The 25586-nt window shown below is 47.9% G+C and overlaps 1 protein-coding gene across 4 annotated transcripts in view; it reads left to right on the top strand.

The window, feature by feature from the left end:
- SHISA6 (shisa family member 6) overlaps positions 1-7980 on the top strand; it is a 282928-nt gene extending 274948 nt beyond the window's left edge. For all 4 annotated transcript variants that reach the window (XM_053893464.1, XM_053893462.1, XM_053893463.1 and 1 more), the window contains one exon: positions 1610-7980. In XM_053893464.1, the coding sequence (XP_053749439.1) occupies positions 1610-2157 (548 nt within the window). In that variant the 3' untranslated portion in view covers positions 2158-7980. The remainder of the gene's footprint in view (positions 1-1609) is intronic.
- Positions 7981-25586: the final 17606 nt, after the last annotated feature.

Genomic DNA, 25586 nt, shown 5'->3' with positions numbered 1-25586 from the left:
GAATAAAGAGTAAGGTGTAGCCTGGGAAGAGCGGACGGGAAGCCCCTTGTGTCTGTTCGCTATGGCCTGGATCCGTGTCCCCGTAGATAGAGTGGAGGCCACGGAATCATCACACCCACGTTCCCGTGGGAGGCAGCGCCACGGACGAGTTTAACCGCAAGAGAAAGCCTTCCCCCAGCCTCACCCAGCACCCGCCATCTTCAAACCACATTCCTCATGCTCTACCTTACCTTAGAGTGGAGGCTACCAGTGCCACAGCCTTGTGCTAGACCCTTCCCAGAGACCCGGCTTTGGAAGGGCCCAGAAACCAGCTCCCTCTCTAACCCGGCCAACGCTGTCTTGAGAACCCGAGCCTCCCCTCTCCCATGCACACACCCCGTTTCCTCGCGGAGCGCCGTTCCTCCGGTGGTCCCAGCTCTGCCATTTGAGTCTGGGGGGGATCTGAACACGGATGGGCTTAAGACGCATGAAGACCCATTACAGTGTCAACAAGGTACATGGAGAGGTCAACAAGAAGAGGAGAGGTCTTCTTTCCTAGCTTTCTGACCCTTGGACCTCCTGCCTCCATGCCCTCATGGGTCTGTTTTCATAACCACCCAGCTGTGGGGCCGAGTCTTTACTTGACGCTCTGGGGTAATCTGCCCTGACGGAGTCCATCCCGTGGGTCCACATCAGCCACCTCCGCGGTGAGCTTCTACGGCTAGAAGCGGGGGTCCCTGATGATCCGAGGGCTCGATGAACGGCGGGGAAGAGGGAGGCAGGACCTACCCATCCGTGACTCTCTGGGAAAACCGGGGAGCAGTCAGAATTGCCACATTCTGCAGAGATTTAGAAAACCGCAGGACGCCTCATTCCTGAAATTCGGGCCAAAGCAGGCTCGCGTGTGTCCTGGGTACATTCAAGGGTGTAGCAGTCAGTGTGAGCGTGGGAGGGCCTCCCGGATGGGGACAACGGGTGGAGCATTGAGCGAAGTCCAAATATAGGACTGCCTTGGCCATGTTGTGGGCACAGGCGACGTGGGTGTAGGCTTGATTCTGGGCGTGTGTGGGACTGGGGGCGGGTGCTGGTTTCCTGTGGGCTGGCTGTCACCGCAGGGGGGGTGTTACTATGTTCCTAAGTTACCAGCTAAGCATTTTCACGAGTGCCTCTTGGTCGGAGCGTCTCGACTTCACTGTAGCGGGAGTCTGGTTCCGCAACCCGGCTTCCCTGGAGAGAGGCTCTGAACTTCCTCAGAAGGCCGCCAACTGCCTCCCGGGGGTTTCCGCAAGACCCGGTCTCTCTCAGGACCACGGTGTGGTCGAAGCGGGATTTCAGGGGCTTGGCTGTGCCATCAACTGTGCCTTGAGCCCCCTGGGGACCTCGAGGGAGCCCGTCCACCCTTGGAGACTCAAGGTGGTCCTAGACCAGAGGCATCGGCATTGCCTGGGAGCCGGGTGGAGACGCAGACTCTCAGGTCCGGCCCAGGCCAGGAGGTCTGAACCAGAACCTGCGTCTAACAAGACCCTGGGGACTGGTTTGCACTCCTCCACCCGTCTGGGCTGTGCTGTCACACTGTCACCCCAGCTGACTCTTTCTCTCTCTCTCTCTCTCTGTCTGTCTCTCTCCCCAGCTGACAAAGAGGCTGACGAATATTACATGAGGCGGCGGCATCTGCCTGACCTGGCCGCCCGCGGCACCCTCCCCCTCAATGTCATCCAGATGTCCCAGAAGCCCTTACCGCGGGAGCGGCCCCGCCGGCCCATCCGGGCCATGTCACAGGACAGGGTTCTGTCCCCAGAGCGGGGCCTGCCCGACGACTTCGGCCTGCCCTATGACCGCATCCTGTCCGACGAGCAGCTGCTCTCCACGGAGCGCCTGCACTCCCAGGACCCGCTGCTGTCCCCGGAGCGGACGGCCTTCCCCGAGCAGTCCCTGTCGCGGGCCCTCTCGCACACGGACGTCTTTGTGTCCACGCCCGTGCTGGACCGCTACCGCATGACCAAGATGCACTCCCATCCCAGTGCCTCCAATAACTCCTACGCCACCCTGGGCCAGAGCCAGACGGCCGCCAGGCGCCAGGCCTTCGCCTCCCGCAGACACAACACAGTGGAGCAGTTGCACTACATCCCGGGCCACCACACCTGCTACACGGCCAGCAAGACGGAAGTGACCGTGTGACTGGCCGGGCGGGGCGGGGCGGGGCGGGGCCGGGAGCGGAGCCCCTAGCCGCGTGTGGCCGCCCTGCCTTGTCCCGTCTGCAGGAGGTGGGGGCGGGCCGCCTCTGCCCAGAAAGCCATACGCCGGGAGACACGGCCCCGGTGGCCTGGCCGGGCACACTCACACCTGGGATCTAGAGCGATCTCTCTCACTCTTCCAGAAGCATCCAGGGGAGTGAGGGGAGGGGCTAGGCCCCAGCCCCGCCTCCCCCCCCCCCCACCCCCCGCCCCACCACCACTAACTCCCTTCAGCCCCCCATGTCCCTCCCCCCCTGCAGGTTCTGTCAGCCGAGAGACCCTGGCCTGACCTTGGTCCCAAGCCCCCCATCCCCCGGGTTTGGACTGGCCAGCAGGTGCAGTCAACGGGCTGACCAAATAGGCTACTTGGTCTCATTCATTTCCCTTCGACCGCATCACAGAAATCTTCTAGTGCCTACAAACTGTCTGCTTGCTCTCTCAGAGCCAGGGAGCTGCTGTGTCCATAAGCACAATAACGTTCTCTTCTGCCTGCTGGAACTCTCTGGTCCCCACCGAGTGGCCCTTCCCCCTGCCCTGCGCCCCTCCCCCAAGCCCCAGGATAGGGAGGGGCTCCCTTTCTTCAGCTGCCTCCCCCGTTGTGGGGAACCCCCCCCCACCCAGTTCTAGCTGGTTGCCCCACCTGCAGCCCCCGCCCCCCACCGACCCCCTCCTCGGGCTCTAGGCGTGTGGCCCCCGAGCTCTCTGGGGCTTTGCTGGAGCCCACCCAGAGGAAAGTCACAATGGGGTACAGGGACTTTGGGGGTATCCTCCCCATCAACCTATGTCCACCCTTCCTCCAGGCCTCTAGGTCTGAACTATGGCCGACACTCAGGCCTGCCTTCCCCTCCTTTGCTCTGCTCCCCAGAGGCCTCTCTGCCCGTGGCCAGAGAGCAGAAGGTGGGGAGAGCCACTGTGATGCCCCGGGGCCTCAGGGGCTCGCCATCCCCATCGCCCCGGGCTCTGCCTGTCTCCCAAGGCGCAGGCTGAGGCAGAGGCCTCTAGGGAGGGTGGCTTGGCCCCCAGTGTTGGAGGACCCCAGGCAGTGGCCTTGAACCGTGCCCACCCCTCTCTCCCCACCGCTGCCCACCCGCTTGGCCCCCTTCTCTGTTCAGTGCTCCTTCTCCCTGCCCCCTCCCCGCTCCCCCTGCCCCCTCCCCACTCCCCCTGCCCTTCCATTTCTCTCTCCTGGCTGTTGCTGCTTCAGACCAGTGCCTCTTCTGGATCAAAGCAACAGAGACCCATTGGCAAATGCAGACAATGCTACTCCAGGGCTCTGGGTCTGGGGGTTAACTGGGCAGCTCCCCACCCTTCCCCTGCAGGGGGTACTCGGGCACCGGGCGGACCCAGGCCTTCAGCTCTATTGGGGGACTGGCCCCTGCCAGCCCATCTCAGCCCCTTCTCTGCCTCCAACGTGGGCAGTGGGCAGGGTGTAACAGCCTCCTGGAGAGTGAACCGTGAACTAAGCAGCATCCAACTCCCGAAGACCAGAGCCTGGGGGGAGAGAAGGTCTCCCCCATTCTCAGGGCCAGGGCACTTCCTTGGGCTGGGGCGCGGGGAATCAGCCCCAGACTGGCAGGTAAAGGTATGATACAAAAATATACGACTGTCGCCACACTCAGACTCCAAAAGCAATGACCTTAAACTGGGGTTTTAGGTTCCCCCAGTTCTGCATACAACATGTATGGTCCTTTAACACGGGGGTCGGGCAGGAAGAACCCCCCCCCCCCGCCAGCGTCAGCCCTTGGAATTTTTAATCTCACCACGTCTACGATCCACCGAAAACTCAATCGACTGAGTCCTTTTACTTATTTCAAGAATTCCAAAGCTCTTGTCTCCCCCTCAAGGCTCATCATGAGGGGATTAAGGCTGGAGGTGGTGAACACAGCTCTCAGCTTCCCCACTGGGGGAGCATCACTGAGACTGTGAGGCTGTGAGGACAGGGATCACTCTCTGCTTTCCTCCCCTACAAACACATAAACCTTCTCAAGGGGCTGGTCCCCAAGGTTTTATGAGCGTTTGTTCTGGAAGGCAAGGCTAAGAGGGCTGGGGGGAGGAAGCCAATCTAAATGGAGCAGTAGGGCACTCCCAGAGACGAAAGTGTACCTCTCACAGCTGGTCCCCCTAAACCCACTGTCCTCTAATCCAGCCTCCCCTCTAAGGCTGCCTGCTGGTGCGGAGGGGAAAGGGTGAACATCCCCTCCCCAGGTGTCTGCACACATACACACGCCGAACCAGAAACCTGATCTCATCCCGGGTCAGAAGCATCTTGGCACTGAGTTCTGCAGCCGTCAGCATGATGCTTCTCCCCTGCCCTGTCTGTCTGCCTGTCTGTCTGTCTCAGGGGTTGTTTGATAGGTTGATTCCAAAGCATTTCTCATCCCAGCCTTATTGCTGTCTGGTTCAAAACCTCTGCTGTCAGTCAGATCAGAAAATCCTACCTAACGTTTACTTTATTTAAATTATTCTTCTGCTTCTCACTTGGGTCAGGAAGGAAGGGAGGAAGGAAAGAAAGAAAGAAGGAAGGAGTGGAGGGAGGAAGGAAGAAAGGAAAGGAGGGAGGGAGGGCAGGAGGAAGGAAGGAAGGAAGGAAGGAAGGAAGGAAGGAAGGAAGGAAGAGAAAAGGAGGAAGGGAGGGAGGGAAGGGGGAAGGAAGGAAGGAAGGAAGGAAAGAAGGAGAAAGAGAGAAGTCTACAAACTTGCTCCAATTCAGTCCCCCATTTAAAAATCCATAAAATTATGTCTTCACTGGGATACAGAAACATCTCATTTATTCAACTGCCCATCCACGTTTGCAGAACAAGCAAAGCCACATGACCAGGCAAGCTCACATAACAGGTAAGAGAAGGTTCTGGGCTGGAACCCAGATACCCTGACTGCCAGCCCCACCAGGCTGGTGGCCACTAACACCACTAGGCATAGAAGGGCCATCCGTCCCCGTGGTGAAAGCCCTCCTTTCCCAGCAAGGGCAGCTCAGAGCCCTCAACTTCCTTCTGCTTGTTGTGGTCTCTGTGTGTGTCTCCATTGCTCCGGTGGGAATGGATGGGGCTCTGCATAGGCTCTCTCCTGCCCTGAAGGATCTCACAGGTCCCCTTGGTCTTTGATGGCAGTGAAGCTCTCGCCATCCTTCATGCCCTTCCGCCTTTCCCGTCTTGCTTCTTCCAGTTAACTCTTGGCTCCATAAGTTCGTAGGTTACAAAGGATTTCCCAAGAATTCCTGGATCCCCCAGACTGGAGTCATACCCTCGGGACTCCCCAGTGCCTTGGGTGAAAGTTCCAGACTTTCCCCTTTGCTCAAATTTCTCCCCTCTTTCCACTCTCACACCCAGAAACTCCTATTTTAACCTCAGTCTTCTATGCCATTTCCAGTTTTTCCCTCCTCTCAACTCCCTGGCCCTGCCCTCTTCCTCCATTTGTCTCCCTCCATCCCTAATTTGTTTACCTCCATCCTGCTGTCCTCTAAGTTCTAAAACTTAGAGCCCTCGGTGAAAACAAGCAAGGAATGACACATTCTTCAAGACTTCTGTTGGCCTCATTGGTTTATCCTTCACCTCCTGCCCCCACAAGATGATTCTCCAGGCCATGCAGCCAAGGGCTCTACCTCTCTGATCTTTGGGAGGTTAGGGAGAGAAGCTGGCCTGTCGGAGACATCATGGTTTGAAGGTCAGCTTTGGTTTCTGCAGCTGGAAATTCCCTGAAGCTCCTGCCCAGCCTGCCACGAGCCCAGAGGCTCCTGTTCTGGCCAAAGATTCATATCCTTGGTGGCTCTCGGCCACTCTGCCACCTTGCTTACATCTGTCCTGCTCGTATGTGTCACGGATTTTCCCCCTTTCTCTCAAAAGACGTGAGAGCCTCATGACTCTCCAGGCGTGGAGAAATCTCCATTACCAGTAGCCCTGCCACCAAAAAATCCATTTTTCTTCAGAGATGCTTGGCCACCAGCCTTCCTTCCATCCTCAGATTCCATCCACACAAGTGTGGACTTGACCCGAGGTCGTCTGAAGGGGCTGCTGGTGACCTGGACCCTAGACATCACCACCTGCTCTGAGAAGAGTTGACATGTCACCTCCCACAGACATTCCTTCCACTGTCCTCCCTGAACCTGGGACATTTTGCTCTGGAGGATTTTCAAGGAAGCTTGTTGTGTTTTAATGAAGTATTTTTCAGGGTTCAAATGTTATTTTTTATAAATGCAGCATTTTAATGACAGACTCAATATGAAAGATAGGTCTTCCTGGGCTCTATATTTAATTTCACAAGGCAGCATGCCACAGGAGGGAAAAGCACAGGGCTAAGGCTCTTGGGGACATGGCTTTGTCTCCATCTTGCTGTGTGACCAAGGACGAGTCATGTTCCCTCTCAGTGCCTCAGTTTCCCATCTGTAGAACGAGGGGCTTTGACTAGGTGAGCTTTGAAGTTTCATCCAGCTCTTACGTCCTAGGGCCTTCATTCCCCATTGGCACCCCCTCCTTTCTTCACGTTCCTCCCCACCTCAAATGAGCTGCACACATAACGCCTGCCCCATGATGACATCCTCAGATGCCCTGGGTGGCCACTAGCCCCCTCGCTAGAGTCTTGAGGTGAGCTCCATGGTCTCGGCCACCCAGAGATGCTCATACCTGCAGGGGTAAGGCCCTACCCGTTCAACAGGTTACCAACAGCGTTCACAAAAGCCCTCTCGTATGGACACATCTAAATTATCCCGGGTGTCTGTGTCACTGAGGCATTCCGAATTTGAAGTGTTCATTGTGATGTGGTCCTTGAAGCTGGAGGGAGGCGGTTCTGACTTCAGAGAGAGGCCAGGCTGGAGGAGACAGGCCCAGAGGGTGCCCCACAGGGGTGTCAGGTTTGTATTTGAGGACAGCTTGGAAATGCATTTCAAGCCACAGAGGAGAACACACGGCAAAAGGTCTGTGTTGAAATGGATGTTCTGACTCCAGAACCGGGTCCTGAAGACCGAGTCTGGACACTGGGCTCCATTCCCACTGGAAGAGGGGGAGGCATCATGCCCTGGGCGGCTAGGAGGTGGGCACTCACCCCAGGCTAGTGCTTTTCCAGCCCCTCCTGGTGACACTACCGTCCTCCTGGTGAAAGCTTGCGAAGCAAGAGCTGATGGTGCAAGTCTGCAACATCAAACCCATCTTGTAAATCGGCCAACCCATCAACCTCCCATCCGTAAGAGAAATGGCGTCGTATGTTTCCTTAACACCTTCCCTCCCGAGGGAGGGGAAGAACCCCCCCCCCCCCAACTTTGCTGCCCACTCCTGCTGTGCCCCGGAATACCACTCCATGAGAGGACTTGTTCATTTGCTTCGTAGTGGCAAATATTCCTCTAGTTCTGTAACTCAACTAGACATTTTGTAGTAAAGAATTCTTGAAATTCTCTAATAAAAAGCAATTCTTACTGTAATATTTTTAGTTTGGGGACACAATTTCCTAAGGTGTGGGGGGGTGATTAATGAACATTTATACGCATTAGCCCAATTTACGGATTCCGTGTTTATTATATGGTAGTACTGATGAAAAATACCTTTCTATCTGTACCTTTACACAGTTTCTCCGTTCCTCGTAAGGAAGCTTCACGATGAGCAGTGCTCATGCACCTGCTGTTTCTGTACAGATCTTAGCGTTCACTTACTTGTCAAAGCACATTCTATATGTACTGTAAACAGGTATCCCTTTAGTAAGATTTAGTCTTAAGGATTTTTCCACTTTTGTCAGTAACAGATATTTATGGATTAAAAGAAATAATAAAGCCGTTTCAACATAACCTGTGTCTCTTAAAATGGCCAACGTGCTTGTTTTTACAAACATAGAGCCGTAACGGAAGATAATTAAAAGACCACAAAGGAGGGGCACCTGGGTGACTCAGGCGGTTAAACGGCCGACTCTTGATTTCGGCTCAGGTCATGATCTCACGGTTTGTGAACTCGAGCCCCGCATCGGGCTCTGCCCTCACTGCTCAGAGCCTGCTTTGGATCCTCTGTCGCCCTCTTTCTGGCCCTCTCCCACTCGCACTCTCTCTCTCAAAAATAAATTAACGTTAGAAATGTTTTTATTAATCACAAAGGAACACAGATCACTGGATACGGGGGCAGAAGCAAGAGTTGACTGCATAGAGAGTGAGGGAAGCATCTTAGGGCGATGCCACCAACTGTATAAATGTACTAGAAATCATCCAACTGTACCATTACCAGGGGCGGATTGTATGATGTTCAAATTTGGCCTTAAAAATGCTTTTAAAGACAGTGAGCCAAAGGAATGCAGGGAGGAAGGCTTAGGACGATGTCAGCGGACAAGGTATGCTAATTCAAAGCAGAATTAGAAGCGATCACTTTGTAGCCACGTGCATCGACTCTGGTGCTATTGTTTTTAGCCATGAGGTCCTAGTTTGCTTTTACCTTGAGTTCTTGTAGGTAGCATAGGTGGTTAGAGTATCCGTGGTTTAATATCCATGCCGACCAAACCAGACAATCGAGCGGCACCATGAAAATTGATTTCGATTTGGAGTCTTGCTCAAGACCCTCTTTCTCCGGACCCTTTTTTTAATATTATTTTCTTTGGCACATATTCACTGCTGCTGCTAAGGTCATCTGTTGTTCTGTGTGTCTGAGTTTTTCACCATAACCTAGATACTGGTGGGCTCAGGTTCAGCAAGCAAAGTCGTGCCAAACAGGACATGGTCTTTGGCCAACTTCGGCAACGCCATGCTTCCTAGAATCTACAGTGAATTATACTCTCTTACCAACTGCCTGACTCCTTCGCAATTAAAACTCTTCTCATTGGGTGTTTTGAGCTTATATTTAAAAATCCCTTTAAGGGCACCTGGGTGGCTCAGTCAGTTAAGCCTCTGACTTCTGCTCGGGTCATGATCTCACGGTCCGTGAGTTCGAGCCCCACATTGGGCTCTGTGCTGGCAGCTCGGAGCCTGGAGCCTGCTTCAGATTCTGTGTCTCCCTCTCTCTCTGCCCCTCCCCTGCTTGCTCACTCTCTCTCCCTCTCAAAAATAAATAAATCTTAAAAAAAGAAATATCAATAGCTATACTATTTAAAAAATTCCCTTTATTATCTCCTGCCAATGGCATTCCTCACTTAAAACGGAGTTACAAACCTGTTTACTACTCTAATATTTAATAACACATAACCACACATATTCTGAAATGTATTTTGCTCACTATAACAACTGTTACTACAATGCATTGCTCCTAAGTCACAATGTCTCTATGATGACCATAGCAAATGCATGCACACACATTTAGAAAAGCTTCACTAATCTATACTCGTTATTGAAAGGAAACCTAAGGGAAAACAAAATTCTGAATTCCAGAATGTTTTTAGAGAAGTATAATTTAATAACAACACTTACATACATGTATAATGACTAAATTAGACCGAAAACGTGTTCCCTAATAGAAAAATCTCAGGAGAGTTTTTTTTTTATTATTGAACAGGTAAGACTAATGTGTAATTAATTTAAAAATTGTCAAGAGGTATGGGTCAGAGAGCCCTAGATACGCTTTAAATGGTATTTGGAAAATATTTTGAAAGAATCTTCCCTTAAATAGGTTAAATAGCCCTCCTTAAATATCATTAACACTAGGGGGCGCCTGCGTGGCTCGATGGGTTGAGCGTCGGACTAGATTTTGGCTCAGGTCATGATCTCGCGGTTTGTGGGATCAAGCCCCATGTTGGGCTCAACACTCAGTGCGGAGTCTGCTTGGGATTCTCTCTCTCTTCAAATAAACACAAATTAGAAATAAATAGATAAAATATCATTAACTTGAATAATTTATTCGACATTTTCTCTTTGATTCTCCAAGGTAAACCTCAACTTAGCCCATCCCGGTTGTCACTAATTTTGAATAAATGAGGTCATACTATGCTGTCATCAATAAGCCAAGCCAGGGGAGACTCACGTTGGGAGCACAGGAATGCCAGGAGCCTCCCACAGCTTTTCACCTCCGATGTCACTTTAGACACTGATCCTTCTCCTCTCTGACTGAGCATGAGAGGGAAGCTCGGGACCCTTAGGAAGGAGTAAGAAGGATTTTCCTTCAAGATTCTACCAAGAAAATTAAGGACACTCACTAGGCTCCAGTGTGTCAGGAGTCGACAAATCTGAAAGAGCAGAGGTTAGGAATGAGTGCCTTGAAAGCTCCAGAAGGAGGGATTGGTAACTTGTGTACCAAGGATTCGTCTGGGCCTTGGGACCCTCATCCTAATTGGGGATATTAGACTCAGAGGTCCTTGCCATATCTGAAAGACGTGATCACTGAATTATTACAAAACAACACTCAACTTCTATCAGGACCTCTAGGTCCTAAATGAACTTGGCAATAGCCCATCCTGCTGTCTTCCTCGATCCTGTCCGTCCCATGAGAAATAGGACGTAGTCTGAGAGCGCTGGACTGGGAGTCAGGAAACCTTGCTCATTGTCCTGGCTATGCCAGCATTTTGCTGTGTGGCCTTGACTTATTTCCGCCCGTCAAATCTCAACGTTCTCTTCTAGAACAGAGTGAGTGGGCCATGCCACTCTGAATCCCTAAAAGCATTCTCAGCGGTTTTAGTATCTGCTTCTGTAGCTTTGTCAAGGTTTTGCAGGGACTCGGTGAGCTCGGCGGGCACTAGTCCTGGCATAAGGGTGAGGTGATGGCAGGAATGCAGATCCTTGGCTGGAGCCACTGCATACCAGATAGCATCTTTCCGGTCACCCGCATATCTACCCTGCGTCAACAAGATAGCTAGAAAGGAAAGGTATTAAGCTAGAGGAAGTATAAGGTCCCTTCCCTTTAACTTAACTTTTTGTGACTTCCCCAAATCAAAAACTTGGTTGTTTAAAAAAAAAAAGAAAAGAAAAGAAAAATCCCGAAGAACGCACTGTCACAGAAAGTTCTCAACGGCGCATTCTTCTGACGTGTTTGCCCATAGAAACAGAGCTCGAAAGTGTGTTTCAGGACCAGGGATCTCCCCGCAAAGAGGCAAGAAGTTGTTTTGTCTCCAGCCTCATTCCCAACCCCAAGTCTGAGCTCTGGAGATAGGTGTCGAGGGTAGAAGACGAGGACCACTGCCCTCATTCCCAACTCTGTGTACCTTAGGGATTCCTTCTTGGATCATTTATAAGAGCTGCACCCACTGGTTCATCTCGGTAACCAAAGAGGAGAGGATCTCCTCTGCTATTTAAGGGACAACCGTCCCTACATCAGCTTTCAGACTTGGAGAAAATGAAAAGCTGTTGGCTAATCCAGCTGTCGGCTAATCCAGCGGCAATGTTGGTACCCGCTGGGAGCTCGCTGTACTGCAGATTATTGATTCCCACCCTAGACCTAACTGAATCAGAATCTCTGGGGACGGGGCCCCAGAATTTGCCTTTTAGCAAGATCCCTAGGTGATTCTATGCATGTTAGAGAAGCATATCATTCTGCCTGCCCCCCCCCCCCCATTTTGAAATCCTATAACTCTATGTTTAGAGGAAAAACTTGGAATTCAAGGGCTCAGAGTAGCCTTGGTCTGTGAAAACAAACAATTTAGGCAACCAGCTTCAGTGAAGAGGTTAAAACAAAAACGGATTAGGTATTTAGGAAACGATGAGAAAACTTGAGGCAGGGTGTATAATCCATAGGAAAGGTTAGTAGAAGGGAAAATATGTGACTATTGGAAGGCACTATAGGGTTGAATGAGAATCTTTAAAGACTGCACAAACTTGAGGGTGTGAAAATATGAAGAGAAAGGAGAATCGGGTCAGGACATGGTCGCAGAACAAGATTCATCCCCTTCAGCATAGGAGGAGCACAGGAGGAGGAAACTCTTGACTTCTTCTGAAGGTTTTGGGGGGGGGGGTCAAGATGGCGGCTGTGGTGAGATAAGGAGAAGGAACCTGCTAAGGGAGCTTTTCCTGGAGAATCTCAATCTTTTTAGTAATTATGACACAGAGTCATTGAATCAGGCAGGTTAGGCTGGATTATGCTAGCGTGATAAACAACTCCCACCCGAATCTCCCTCCCACATGAAAGGGTTATTTTTTCAATCCCACTCTCTGTGGATCAGGTCATGATCTCATGGTTCATGGGTTCGAGGCCCACATTGGGTTCTGGGCTGATGGCGTGGAGCCTTCTTAGGATTCTGTCTCTCCTTCCCTCTGCTCCTATATATCTCTATCTCTATCTCTATCTATCTCTATCTCTATCTCTATCTCTATCTCTATCTCTATCTCTATCTCTATCTCTCTCTGAGAAAGCCCCAACTGCGATCACCACCATGGGGTGGGTTAATACGGACTGGAGAAGGAGGAAGGTGGACACAGGCAACAGAATCCTCACTGCATATATAAGGTCTGGCTAATAAATTTTAAATCTGGTACACCCACATCTTGAGATCCAACATCCCTGAGTTATGGCTATAAGTTTAAAAATAATTTTTTAATGTTTTATTTTATTTTTGAGAGAGAGAGACAGAGACAGAGACAGAGTACGAGCAGGGGAAGGGCAGAGAGCTAAGAGACACAGAGTCCGAAGAAGGCTCTAGGCTGTGAGCTGTCAGCACAGAGCCCGACGCGGGGCTTGAACTCATGGTGAAATCATGACCTGAGCTGAAGTCAGACATTGAACCGACTGAGCCACCCAGGAGCCCCAGCTATAAGTTTTAAAGCTGATACACCCATATCTTGAGACCCAACATCTTTCAAGAGAAGTTCACAAGCCTTTAGTCTCAGGATCTCTTTACACTTTTATTGAAGACCCCAGAGAGCTTTTGCTTGGATGGGACATATCTATATACATTTATTATATTAGAAATTTAAACAGGGACCTTTAAAAAATGTATCTATTAAATTATTTAATAAACAACAAACCTGTGATGTGTTAATAATAACACATATTTATGAGATATAGCTGTATTTTCTTTTTAAAAATAATTTATTGTCCAATTGGTTTCCATACAACACCCAGTGCTCATCCCAACAGGTGCTCTCTCAATGCCCATCACCCACTTTCCCCTCTCCCCCACCCCCCATCAACCCTCAGTTTGTTCTCAGTATTTAAGAGACTCTTATGGTTTGCCTCCTTCCCTCTCTGTAACGTTTTCCACCCCTTCTCCTCCCCCATGGTCTTCAAGTTTCTCAGGATCCACATATGAGTAAAAACATATGGTATCTGACTTTCTCTGTATGACTTATTTCACTTAGCATAACACTCTCCAGTTCCATTCACATTGCTACAAAAGGCCAGATTTCATTCTTTCTCATTGCCATGTAATATTCCATTGTGTATATAAACCATCCATTTATCAATTGATGGACATTTAGGCTCTTTCCATAATTTGGCTATTGTTGAGAGCTGCTATAAACATTGGGGTACAAGTGCCCCGTTGCGTCAGCATCTGTATCCCGTGGGTAAATTCCTAGCAGTGCTATTGCTGGGTCATAGGGTAGGTCTATTTTTAAGGTCTATTTTTGAGGAACCTCCTCCACCCTGTTTTCCAGAGTGGCTGCACCAGTTTGCATTCCCACCAACAGTGCAAGAGGGTTCCCGTTTCTCCACATCCTCGCCAGCATCTATAGTCTCCTGATTTGTTCATTTTGGCCACTCTGACTGGCATGAGGTGATAGCTGAGTGTGGTTTTGATTTGTATTTCCCTGATAAAGAGTGACGTTGAGCATCTTTTCATGTGCCTGTTGGCCATCCGGATGTCTTCTTTAGAAAAGTGTCTATTCATGTCTTCTGCCCATTTCCTCACTGGATTATTTGTTTTTCGGGTGTGGATTTTGGTGAGTTCTTTATAGATTTTGGATATTAGCCCTTTGTCCGATATGTCATTTGCAAATATCTTTTCCCATTCCGTTGGTTGCCTTTCAGTTTTTTTAAAAATTTTTTTTAATGTTTATTTATTTTTGAGACAGAGAGACAGAGCATGAACAGGGGAGGGTCAGATAGAGAGGGAGACACAGAATCCGAAGCAGGCTCCAGGCTCTGAGCTGTCAGCGCAGAGCCCGACGCGGGGCTTGAACTCACGGACCGTGAGATCATGACCTGAGCCGAAGTCGGACGCTTAACCGACTGAGCCACCCAGGCGCCCCGGTTGCCTTTCAGTTTTGTTGATTGTTTCCTTTGCAGTGCAGAAGGTTTTTATCTTGATGAGGTCCCAATAGTTCATTTTTGCTTTTAATTCCCTTGCCTTTGGAGATGTGTCAAGTAAGAAATTGCTGTGGCTGAGGTCAGAGAGGTTTTTTCCTGCTTTCTCCTCTAGGATTTTGATCATTTCCTGTCTCACATTCAGGTCCTTCATCCATTTTGAGTTTATTTTTGTGTACGGTGTAAGAAAGTGGTCTAGTTTCATTCTTCTGCATGTTGCTGTCCAGTTCTCACAGCACCATTTGTTAAAGAGACTGTCTTTTTTCCATTGGATGTTCTTTCCTGCTTTGTCAAAGATTAGTTGGCCATACTTTTGTGGGTCCAATTCTGGGGTCTCTATTCTATTCCATTGGCCTCTGTGTCTGTTTTTGTGCCAATACCATGCTGTCTTTGTAGTAGATGCTAAAGTCTGGGATTGTGATGCCTCCCGCTTTGGTCTTCTTCTTCAATATTACTTTGGCTATTCGGGGTCTTTTGTGGTTCCATACAAATTTTAGGATTGCTTGTTCCCACTTTGAGAAGAATGCTGGTGGAATTTTGATTGGGATTGCATTGAATGTGTAGATAGCTTTGGGTAGTATTGACATTTTAACAATATTTATTCTTCCAATCCATGAGCATGGAATGTTTTTCCAGAGAAATAGCTGTATTTTCAAAACATAGTGAGAAGAGTGGAATTATACATATAGATGTATACAATATGTATTTGTGTGTGTGTGTGTGTGTGTGTGTGTGTGTGTGCAGCAAAATGAGTGGAAGAAAGTTACCCTAAATTATTATTTTTTTTTATCTTTATTTTTGAGAGACAGAGACAGAGCACAAGCTGGGGAGAGGCAGAGAGAGAGGGAGACACAGAATAATCCGAAGCAGGCTCCAGGCTCTGAGCTGTCAGCACAGAGCCCGATGCAGGGCTCGAATTCACCAACTGTGAGATCATGACCCGAGCCAAAGTTTGATTGATGCTTAACTGAGCCACCCAGGCACCCCTGCCCTAAATTATGAACAACAGTGGTGGTAAGTCTAGGCAAGTTTTCAAATGCCTTTCACTTTTATGCACTTTCCACATTTTCTTTAATGAACATGCATTGCGTTTTTAATGGGAAAAATAGAATTTAATGTTTTAATTTTTAAAAGAAGTAGGGCTGGAGGGCTCTTTTTTAAAAAAAAATGTTTTTGGGGGGCACCTGGGTGGCTCAGTCGGTTGAGCGTCTGACTTCAGCTCAGGTCACGATCTCGCAGTCCGCGAGTTCGAGCCCCGCATCGGGCTCTGGGCTGATGGCTCAGAGCCTGGAGCCTGCTTCCGATTCTGTGTCTCCCTCTCTCTCTGCCCCTCCCCCGTTCATGCTGTGTCTCTCTCTGTCTCAAAAATAAATAAACGTTTAAAAAAAATTTTTTTAAATGTTTTTTTAATTAATGAATTTATTTGAAGTAGGCTCCGTGCCCAATGTGGGATTTGAACTCATGACCCTGAGATCAAGAGTCACATCCTCTACTGACTGAGCCAGCCAGGCACCCCTGGAGGGCTCATTCTGAACAAAGTTGATGTGCATCGCCCCGAACGAAGCAGCAGGTGCTGTGGCCGCGGTCCAGCACAGCCTTGTCCATGAAGGAGCCCCGTCATCATACAGAAGTTTGCTTAAATTACGTAGACTCAGGCCTTAACGGGGGGAATATCGCTGGGCACTCCGCTTACGGGGAAGTCTACGATCAGCCTGCTCTGACTTTTGCCTTCTTTCTTTCTTCTCCGGGACAGTGTTTTCACCACTTTTTAACACGCAGAGCATGGGCGCCTGGGTAGCTCAGTCGGTTAAGTGACTCTTGATTTCCGCTCAGGTCACGATCTCACGGGGTCGTGGGTTCAAGCCCCGCATCGGGCTCCGCACTGGGGGCACACGGAGCCTGCCTGGAATTCTCTCTCTCCTCTCTCTCTGCCCCTGCCTCCGCTCATGCTCACATGTGCACGCACGCTCTCTCTCTTTCTCTCTCTCAAAAACAAATACATAAGTAATTTTTAAAATATGCGGAGAATGTATTAGTTCCATTTGTAATGAGGGAATTGGTAAATTGGGGGTTGCAGCAGGAGCCGGGCAGGCTGAGTAGTAGTTATTCCCCGCTGGAGCGCAGGCCCTCTCTGGTCTGTCCCGTCCCCATCACTCCCTGCCGTCTCCCTTACGAGACAAATTACTCCTGCCTTGGAGGAGACACAATTTCTAGGTTATCTTTACTCTTAGCCTAACGTTATGTGGGTTCATTTAATTAGCAGGTAATGGGGGATAGAGAGGGCTGTGTCGAATCAGAGAGCGTAAGCTTCGCCCAAAGGGCCCACGCCTCTCACCTCCAGCCAGTCATTACAGTGTGGAAACGTCAGCCCAGATTGGCCCGTCTTTTACAACTTTAAAGGATGCCAATGCACTGGTTTTGAAACGATGGCAAATAATTCACTTAGAAAGGAAACGCTCTCTGGGCCAATGATTGCTGGCTGAACACCGTAGATCTGTGAGCCCCGGTCCGGTTGGTCGGCTAAAAATACGTAACCTCCGAGTCCAGTTGTCAGAGCGAAGGTTCCTCACTCTCCCACATCTGTGTCAGCTCTCAATGCCCGGGACTGCATCGTAGGGATGGAACCTATAATTCTGAAAGCCAGTCTTGGCACCAGTGAGTGAGGAATCCCTTGAAACGTGGAGAATGGCCAGAGCTCTTCAAGAACCCACCAGATCATGGGCAAGAATTGCATATAAACATCAACCTTGGATATTGAAAACTGAGGAGGTAATCTCACTTCGTGATAAGTCACAGGATGTAGAGTTTTATAATAAAAAGTGTGGCTACATAAGAGGTTATTGAAAGGCATCAGCACAGGGGCGCCTGGGTGGCTCGGTCGGTTCAGCGTCCGACTTCGGCTCAGGTCACGGTCTCGCGGTTCGTGGGTTCGAGCCCCGCGTCGGGCTCTGTGCTGACGGCTGGGAGCCTGGAGCCTGCTTCGGACTCTGTGTCTCCCTCTCTCTCTCTCTGCCCCTCCCCCACTCACACTCTGTCTCTCTGTCACTCTCAAAAATAAAAAAACCTTAAAAAATTTTTTGAAAAGCATAAGCAGAGCACGATCTCTACACATCTCTGACAAAGTCTACTTCCCAGCGCCAGCCTCGAGTTATCATTGTGCTTGTTCTCACGATGCCCTTCTCGCAGGTCAGTAAAGCTCTCAGTGATTCAGCCCCACGTTGGGCTCTGTGCTGACGGCTCAGAGCCTGGACCCTGCTTCCGATTCTGTGTCTCCCTCTCTCTCTCTGCCCCTCCCCTGCTCTCACTCGGTCTCTCTCTGTCTCTCAAAAATGAATAAACATTTAAAAAACTTTTTAATAAAATAAAAAAATAAAAAATAGTTTCATCAACCCTTCATAGCATATGTTTGTAGGACAGGTATGTGTAAGAAGCAAGGGAGGGTTGCTATTGTTCAGCTCATTTAAGTATTTCTCTCATCCTTCTGGGAATTAAACGCTGAATCGTGAATAAACACGGGGAAACGTGCCCAGGTTAATTTCGGGTTTGCTGCCTTCATTCAAAAATGTGGAAAATCAAGAGCTAAGTCTGTGATATGGAATCGTTATGTGATAAACAAAGTGGTTGAAGGTTGACCCTTCACATCTCCTACAGACAGTGCTCCCAGAAGGATCCACGTTGATGTTTCCTCTCTCAACTGTCTCCTTGAGGATTCCTTCCCCTTTGCCAAGAAACAGCTTCTTCTCTCCTCTTCTTTGAGGAAATTTTGTCCTTACCTGCCACTTGTATCGATTGTGATTCTTGTTTAAGAGGGACAGAAAACACAGCTATGACTGGCTTACTGGGAAGGGGATGTCTCTGCTCATGTACATGAGAAGTCTAGTGTGTAGGCTGTAGCTCAAACAATGTCGTTTCTCTTTCCCGTCTCTCAGCTCTGCCTGCACTGTGTTGGCTCCATTTTTTTTTCACGCCCAGCCTGGAGTCCAACGTAGGGCTTGAACTCAGGACCCCGAGATCAAGACCTGAGCTGAGATCAAGAGTCAGATGCTTAACTGACTGAGCCACCCAGATGCCCCGTTGGTCCATTTTCAGATAGCCCTTCCCCTCATGGTGTCAAGGTGGCCACATCAGCACTGCCCTAAATCCCTCTAAGTTCAAGTCCAAGAGGAAACAGAAAGCGCTCACTTAACCCAAGAGTGAAACCAAAGCCTTGGGTCTGATTCTACTGTTCTGATGGGATCACACGCCCTCTGCCACACTGATGGCTAATGGGGGGTGCGGGGACAGGAATGGTCCAGTTAGCTCAGTCATACATTTCAGTCAGAGCTGGGGACTGAGCCCTATCAGAAGTGCCCGGATTGGGGGCAGGGAGTAGAGGTATTTTCCCAAAGGAAAAGTGGTAAATGGTTATTAGAACAAGGGTAAATATCCATTTATCCAAGGGTAAAAACACGAAAGAAGCCAATGTTCGTCAAACCACGTTTCTGCTGACTTTTGAACAACAGGGAGAATGTGGTGTGGAAATCGACTAGACTCAGTGTAGACAGCTCCTAGCATTCCTCTTTGGGATTGTCACTAAGTGGCTCCCTTCTCTGAAGGCAAGACGATATCCCATCCACCACTGCATCCCCAAGGCAAAGAGAATAAATGATGGGCGAATGCCTTCCTGCCCTCAGAAGTGTGAGACCTACTTTCACAGCCCACAGGAACAGGTTGGGTCATGGGGAAAAAAGAAGGCAGTCGGTACCCTTAAGAACCATTAATGAGAAAGCACATTATGGATTTGTTGTTCGAAATGATATCCTGGGGCGCCTGGGTGGCTCTGTCGGTTAAGCCTCCAACTTCAGCCCAGGTCATGATCTCACGGTTCGTGGGTTCAAGCCCCAAAGTGGGCTCTGTGCTGACAGCTCAGAGCCTGGAGCCTGCTTCGGATTCTGTGTCTCCCTCTCTCTCTGTCCCTCCCCCACTGGCACTCTGTCTCTTTCTCTCTCTCAAAATAAATAAACATTTAAAAAAGTCATATCCAGCTAGGGACACTTCCTGTAACCTCTCCCAACTTCTCACTAGAATAACTAAGAAAACACAGAAAAAGAATGTTCCTCACTTTCACAGCTGTGACTGAAGGGTCACCTGATTCCACAACCTGCAAAGGTTGACCTTTGACTCTAAAGCATATGGAAACCACCAAACCCATTCTGAACTTGACTTCATGAGACTAAGACTACTTTATGCCTCCTCCATTGAGTTCTTACCAACCAAAAGACTTCATAGTATCTAATCTAAACTCGAGGCTGGCCAACTTGTTCCTCTACAGAGGCAAATATTTTAGGTTTTAGAGCCATCCTGTCTCTGTCGACTTGCAACAATTCAACTCCGCCCTTGTAGTGTGGAAAAAAGCCGTAGGCTCTCCACGATTCATAAAAAAAAATTAATAAATGAATATATACATAAACAAATAGGCCTGGCTGTGTTCCACCTGGATTTTATTTACAAAAGTAGGCAGATAAAGGAGGGTTGGATTCGGTCCACAGACTATAGTTTACTGACTTACGATGTTAACCATGTGAAGTGACCAATAATATTTTACCCCCCTCGTAGCCTCCCCCTTAATTTTACCCTAGACTCTCTATTCTTATCATCTTTCTACCACCAGAAACAGAAACTCTCATTTAAAATATGGCCCCGAATGGGATTGGATTCTGGGAGGTGTGTACTAGAAGGCAGAAAAATAGTATTTAAATGGAATAAAGGTACATCCTCCATGGTCACGAAATTATGACTCTTTCTCTGAACCTCCAGCTACAATCTTCAGACCTCCCCGCTTCACTTCCCTGCTCTTCCCATGCTCATGTAAGGTCTGATTTCTATATGAAACTCCTTATTTATATAATACTTGGAGTGGCTTTGACCAAGCCCAGACTGATCCACCCCTCTACCCAGTCAGCGGTAGAAAACACAGTCTTGCCAGTTCAAGGTAATCCAATCACCTGATGTCTGTATTTCAGGATTCTTTCCTTTTACTCTCTTCTCTGGGGGGTTGTAAGTTCCTGGGGAGCTTATATATCTTTTGGCCATCAGGGGAGGGTCTACATCTGTCCTATGTCCTCATTGAGATATACACCATCTTGTAGAGTCAGTCCTTGTAACCATGCCCTCTTGTCCACCAAGCCTCTAGGTGATACAGGTACCTAGACTGTGCCCTTCTCACAGTCCTTCTCAGCCTGAACCCAAGCTGACTCTCCGAGCATTTCTGCCCTCCTTCTCCTAACCATCCTACAAAGATCTTGGGAAATGTCAACGCATTGGGAAATGTCAGCCCCTGTCCCTGAACATAAGTCAAGGCAGTATGGAAAGGCTGCTTTCTGTTTACTCTCCTCAGACCCTGCTCTCATTCATTGCCACTGTAACACCAAGTGCTTCCCTGGGCAGCCGGGCTCAAGCATCCCCTTCCCTAGTATTGGGTATTCCCAAGAAATACCCAAGTATTCCTGGAGTAGCTGTCATGTTGTCCTCGGACTCTCTCGAAAGGGTCAATAGTTGTACCGCATGTCTAAGCGGTCCTCTACTTGGCTTCTGCAGCACTCCTTCCCAGCTTATCGCTCCTTTTAAGAAATGTGCTTCTCCACCTACAGGTTAGTATACACATCCTAACCTCTCAGTCTCCAGGCTGTGCCTTGTGTCCTCAAAGCCACGCTCCTGCAATGAAAACAAACTAGCAGTGCAACATAAACCCTTTCTCCCTCTTAAGTGCTTAGTTCTTACAATAAAAGAAAAGAAACAGAATGGCTTTCATGACCATTGTGTTTGAAAACCATTCCGAAATTCAATAGACCCTTTGAAGCTATATCCATACTCCCCTGAGGCATTAAATGTCACTAACTCACTAAGTAGAGAGCCACAGGACAATATCAAAACACATAGGGATCAAAAAAAAAAAAAAAAAAAAAAAAAAGCCAAAAAAACAAACCTCAATTAGTATTTCAAAATGTATCCCTTACTTGTAATTTTAGGCACACTCGATCAGTTTACGTTACCAGAAAACCAGATCAGAAAGTGCAAGTAGAAAATAGGTAATAATCCAAGGTTCTATAGAACGATCTCTCTTGCTGTGTAGAAACCCATCATTATAAGAACCAAACATGCCCTCATAATTTCAGGCAAAAATCAATTCAATGGGACTTTAGCTATATCCTAAAACATTTTTTTTTTATCACCGGAATGAAAAGCGGGGAAAAAACTGCTTTAAACAATCCTGTCGTTTCAAAATGTTACCTACAAAGGAATAAAAATCAGGCGAGCTTCAGACTTCTCTCCCACATTCAGCGTCAAAAAGCAATTTCTACAGAGGTTTGAGGGAAAACAGGCATTACCCAACGATGTATACTTTTATAGGTCTAATGGGGTATTAGTAGCATTTAAGTGAATAACAATACATTTATTCCCAGTAACTGAAATGAATTGCCCCACAACATTCAGAGTTCAAGAAATGGCCCATCCCTTTTTAAAAGTAAAAAAAAAAATTTAATGTTTATTCATTTTTGAGAGAGAAAGACACAGAGCACGAGCAGGGGAGGGGCAGGGAGAAAAAGAGACACAGAATCCGAAGCAGGCTCCAGGCTCCGAGCTGCCAGCACAGAACCCAGCGCAGGGCTCGAACTCACGAATTGTGAGATCATGACCTGAGCCAAAGTCGGAAGCTTAACCGAGTGAGCCACCCAGGCGCCCCGTGAAATTTCTTTAATTGTGAAGTATTTCATATGTACACAAGAGAGTATATAATACACACGTGTGGGTTAAGAAGAGTGAGTGGTAAAATGAACACCCATAAGCAAGGTTAAGAATAAACCATTACTAGGGGCACCCATGTGACTCAGTTGGTTGAGTGTTGGACTCTTGGTTTTGACCCAGGTCGTGATCCCAGGGTTGTGGAATTGAGCCCTGCGTTGGGCTCCACACTGAGCATGGAACCTGCTTGGGATTTTCTTTCTTTCTCCCTCTGCCCCTCTCCCCCCACCCCCCCCCATCTCTCCATCTCTAAAATATGAATAAACAAATAAACAAACAAACCATTACCAGGGATGTGAAAGACCCCTGTGTGTCCCTCCCCATTCCACGCCTCTTTTCCCCTCCACCTCTGAGATGTGATCAAAATCTGAATTTTGTGATAATCGTTCTCTGACTTTTCTCTAGATTTCTTCATATGTCTGTCTGTCTACAAAAATAGTGTTGATTTGGTTTGGCTTAAAACTAGTAATAAATATTATACTAAATGCATTTATGTGCAACTTCCCCTTTTTTGTTTAGCACTACACTTTTGAGATTTGCCCGTGTTGTCCCCTCCTGTTCACTGCCGGATAGTATTTTATTTTATGAATGACATACACTACAATTTGTCTACTCATTCTGTCATTGGTAAACACTCAGTCTATTTCCCATGATTATGCTCTTACGAACAGTTAATATTCTTATACGTGCCTCCTGGATGGAGTCCCAGGTAGCCTGGATTCTCCTTTGCCACATGTATCCAAATTAAGACGTTATCATTATTTTAAATATTTGATGGGAAAAGGTTGATTCAGATTCAATAGCCATTAGCAGCATCATGAGAAATTTCAACATAATGTTTGTCAGTGAAGAAAAGAACTGTCAGATTCTGGAAATATAATGTCAACTCTTCACTTTTGAATGAGTCTAAAGGCTTTACATTTTGCATTACTTGCTTGTGTGAACACATTTTCTTGCCCATGATGACTGCCCAGAATTTAAAGAGATCATTACTAAAAAGCATTGAACAAGAGTTGTGCAAAGCAAAAAATCTGATATAAAAAACATTATGCTCAGAGAAGCAAAGTCACGTTTCCAACATAAAAAATGGAAATCATTTCCTCTGAATAATTACACAAATTCAATATCTTTCTGAACGCTTTTTGGAGTAGCCAGCCTCTTAGGTAACACCCAGTGAGTCTTGCCCCAAGGTGTTCACATCCTGGAATATTTCCCTTTCACCGTGAATGGGGTGAATCTTTGTAACTAACAGGGCTATTACAGAAATGGCAGTGTGTGGCTTCCAAGGCTAGGTCGTGAGAGACTTTGTGGCTTCTGTCTTGCTCTCTCTTAGATCACTTGGTCTAGGGGAAGACAGCCATAGCGTTATCAAACACCCAGTGGAGAGCTCCACGTGCTGAGAAACCGAAGCCTCCAGCATTGACTCACCAGCCATGGGAGCAAGATATCTTGAAGAGGCTCCCCCAGACCCAGTCAAGCCTCTAGATGATGTGGCCCCTGAAGACATCTTGTCTGAAACATGATGAGAGATCCTGAGCCGGAACTGCCCAGATAAGCTGCCCCAATTCCTGAGCCAGCATAAATTATGTTAGATAATGTTATGAAGCTGCTAACTTTTCATGGAATTCGTTACACGGTAACAGATTGCTAACGTGTTTGTTATTTTATTTCCCTTACTATAATTATACAGTATAAACTTGATGTCAGTTGCTTTTAATAAATCCCATTTAATGTCCCACCCCCCCACACCCCCAGCCGATCTCCTTCTAAAATGAAGATTAAGGTGTATTTTTAAAGGAAAAAAGCCTGGGTTGACAGTGTTCAGGAGACTTTACTGTCAGATATCTTCAGATCACCTCCACAGGCTTCTGGGTTTCTATTTTTATGTATATTGGGGCAAAGGGACAATGAGGATGGAGGTCAACGTAGGCCACGACTGGGGTGGTAGGAACTTTATTTGAAGGGTTTACAGGAAGTTAATGGCCCTGAAGTCACTCTCTCTATAAAACATGACCGGTATTTACACATTTGGAGGCCCTAAGCATTAAAACAATAATCATGCCTTCCTCTGTGCAAAATAAAAACTCTAAAAAACAATGCTATGTGTAAGAAGCCCCCAACACTTCCATTTTCCCCTGATGCTTTCTTTTGCAATGTCAATCACCAAATTCATCTTAAAATCATTTTAGGGCCCCTGCTTTGTCGCTTTCCTCACAGTTGGTCTGCCTACTGTTTAATCCGGCAATGATAAAACACTCTTTACACACATAAAGATTCATTTTCTATTGTGAACAGTTTTCATCATAGTGCCTCCTGTGCCCCAGTTATTATGAAATCAATCATTTTACCTTTTAGCTACCAACTTTTCCTGAGGGGTTCTTGTTAGCTGAGTTGCCTTTGATAAGTGCTTATTCTGTTAATGTTTCTTTGAAGCCATTATGAACATTCTTTTTTACCAGAGATTGTGCAGTCTCTGGTTGATGACAAAAATCAGGGTGGTAGGGCGGGGGATGGGGGTGGGGGGGCTCATTTCAGACCTGCAGGCTTCACGCTTCCAGGCTGTCCCTTTCCTTGTCGCTACACCCCTTACAAGCATGCAAAGAGCCAAGCTATTTATATCTCCATAATGAAGAGGGAGTCAGGTGACAAACGCTAATTTCTGAGGTCAGTAAAGCTGCTTCACGGTATCCCTTTTGGAAGACAAGATCCACATAATCCTGTATGTTTAAAAGCACCTTTCTGCACTTCAGAAGAGCTGATTGGGGCCATCTCAGAGTTTGAGTCCCCATTTGTCAGATTAAGCACACACTTAAGGCATGAACAGAGCAGGACCCTAAAAAAAAAATCTTTTTTAAAAAAATTGACATTGAAATTCTGAAGCTGATCTAAAATTATTATTTCATTATTATTTCATTATTGTTTAATATTAAATTAAAAATTCAGTTCCTCAGTCGCACCAGCACCTTTCAAATGCTCAGTGGCCACATAAACACCGTTCTAAAGTATGTAAGTTATCACGGAAAAGAAATTTTAAAAATTCACTGAGTTCGCTTACATCTATTTTAGGATTTGACATCGTTTTTTCAAGTTTGAATTGCACATTTGGGGAGTAGACGGGAGAACCAGCATATTTTCAGTGTCTGGAGTCCTCTAAAGAATTTAATCTGACCTTAGCCAGCAAGACCCTTAACAGCATTTGTATCCTTGCCCTCCCCCTCCACGCACCCCGTCAATAAACCGGGGCTCTGGACGGTCACCCCTGAGCACCTGCAATCCGAGAGAGCAGGCACTAACCAGGAGCGGCGGCTGGTTTCCTAGCAACAGCGACGCGAGCCCGCCCCTTGCCGTCCGCGTCCCTCGCCTACCTCTCTAGCCTGGAAGGGGGCGTGGTCAGCAGTCTCCGGCCCAATAGGAGGGCAGCGGAGGCGGGAGCCCCGGCCGCGTCCGCGTCGCCCGGGAAACCGCTGGG

The sequence above is a fragment of the Panthera pardus genome, unplaced genomic scaffold (assembly GCF_024362965.1).
Source record: "Panthera pardus isolate Hobbes unplaced genomic scaffold, ASM2436296v1 HiC_scaffold_3, whole genome shotgun sequence".
Taxonomy (NCBI): domain Eukaryota; kingdom Metazoa; phylum Chordata; class Mammalia; order Carnivora; family Felidae; genus Panthera; species Panthera pardus.
Note: the sequence above shows the minus strand (reverse complement) of the source record. Positions and strands in the feature narration are given on the sequence as shown.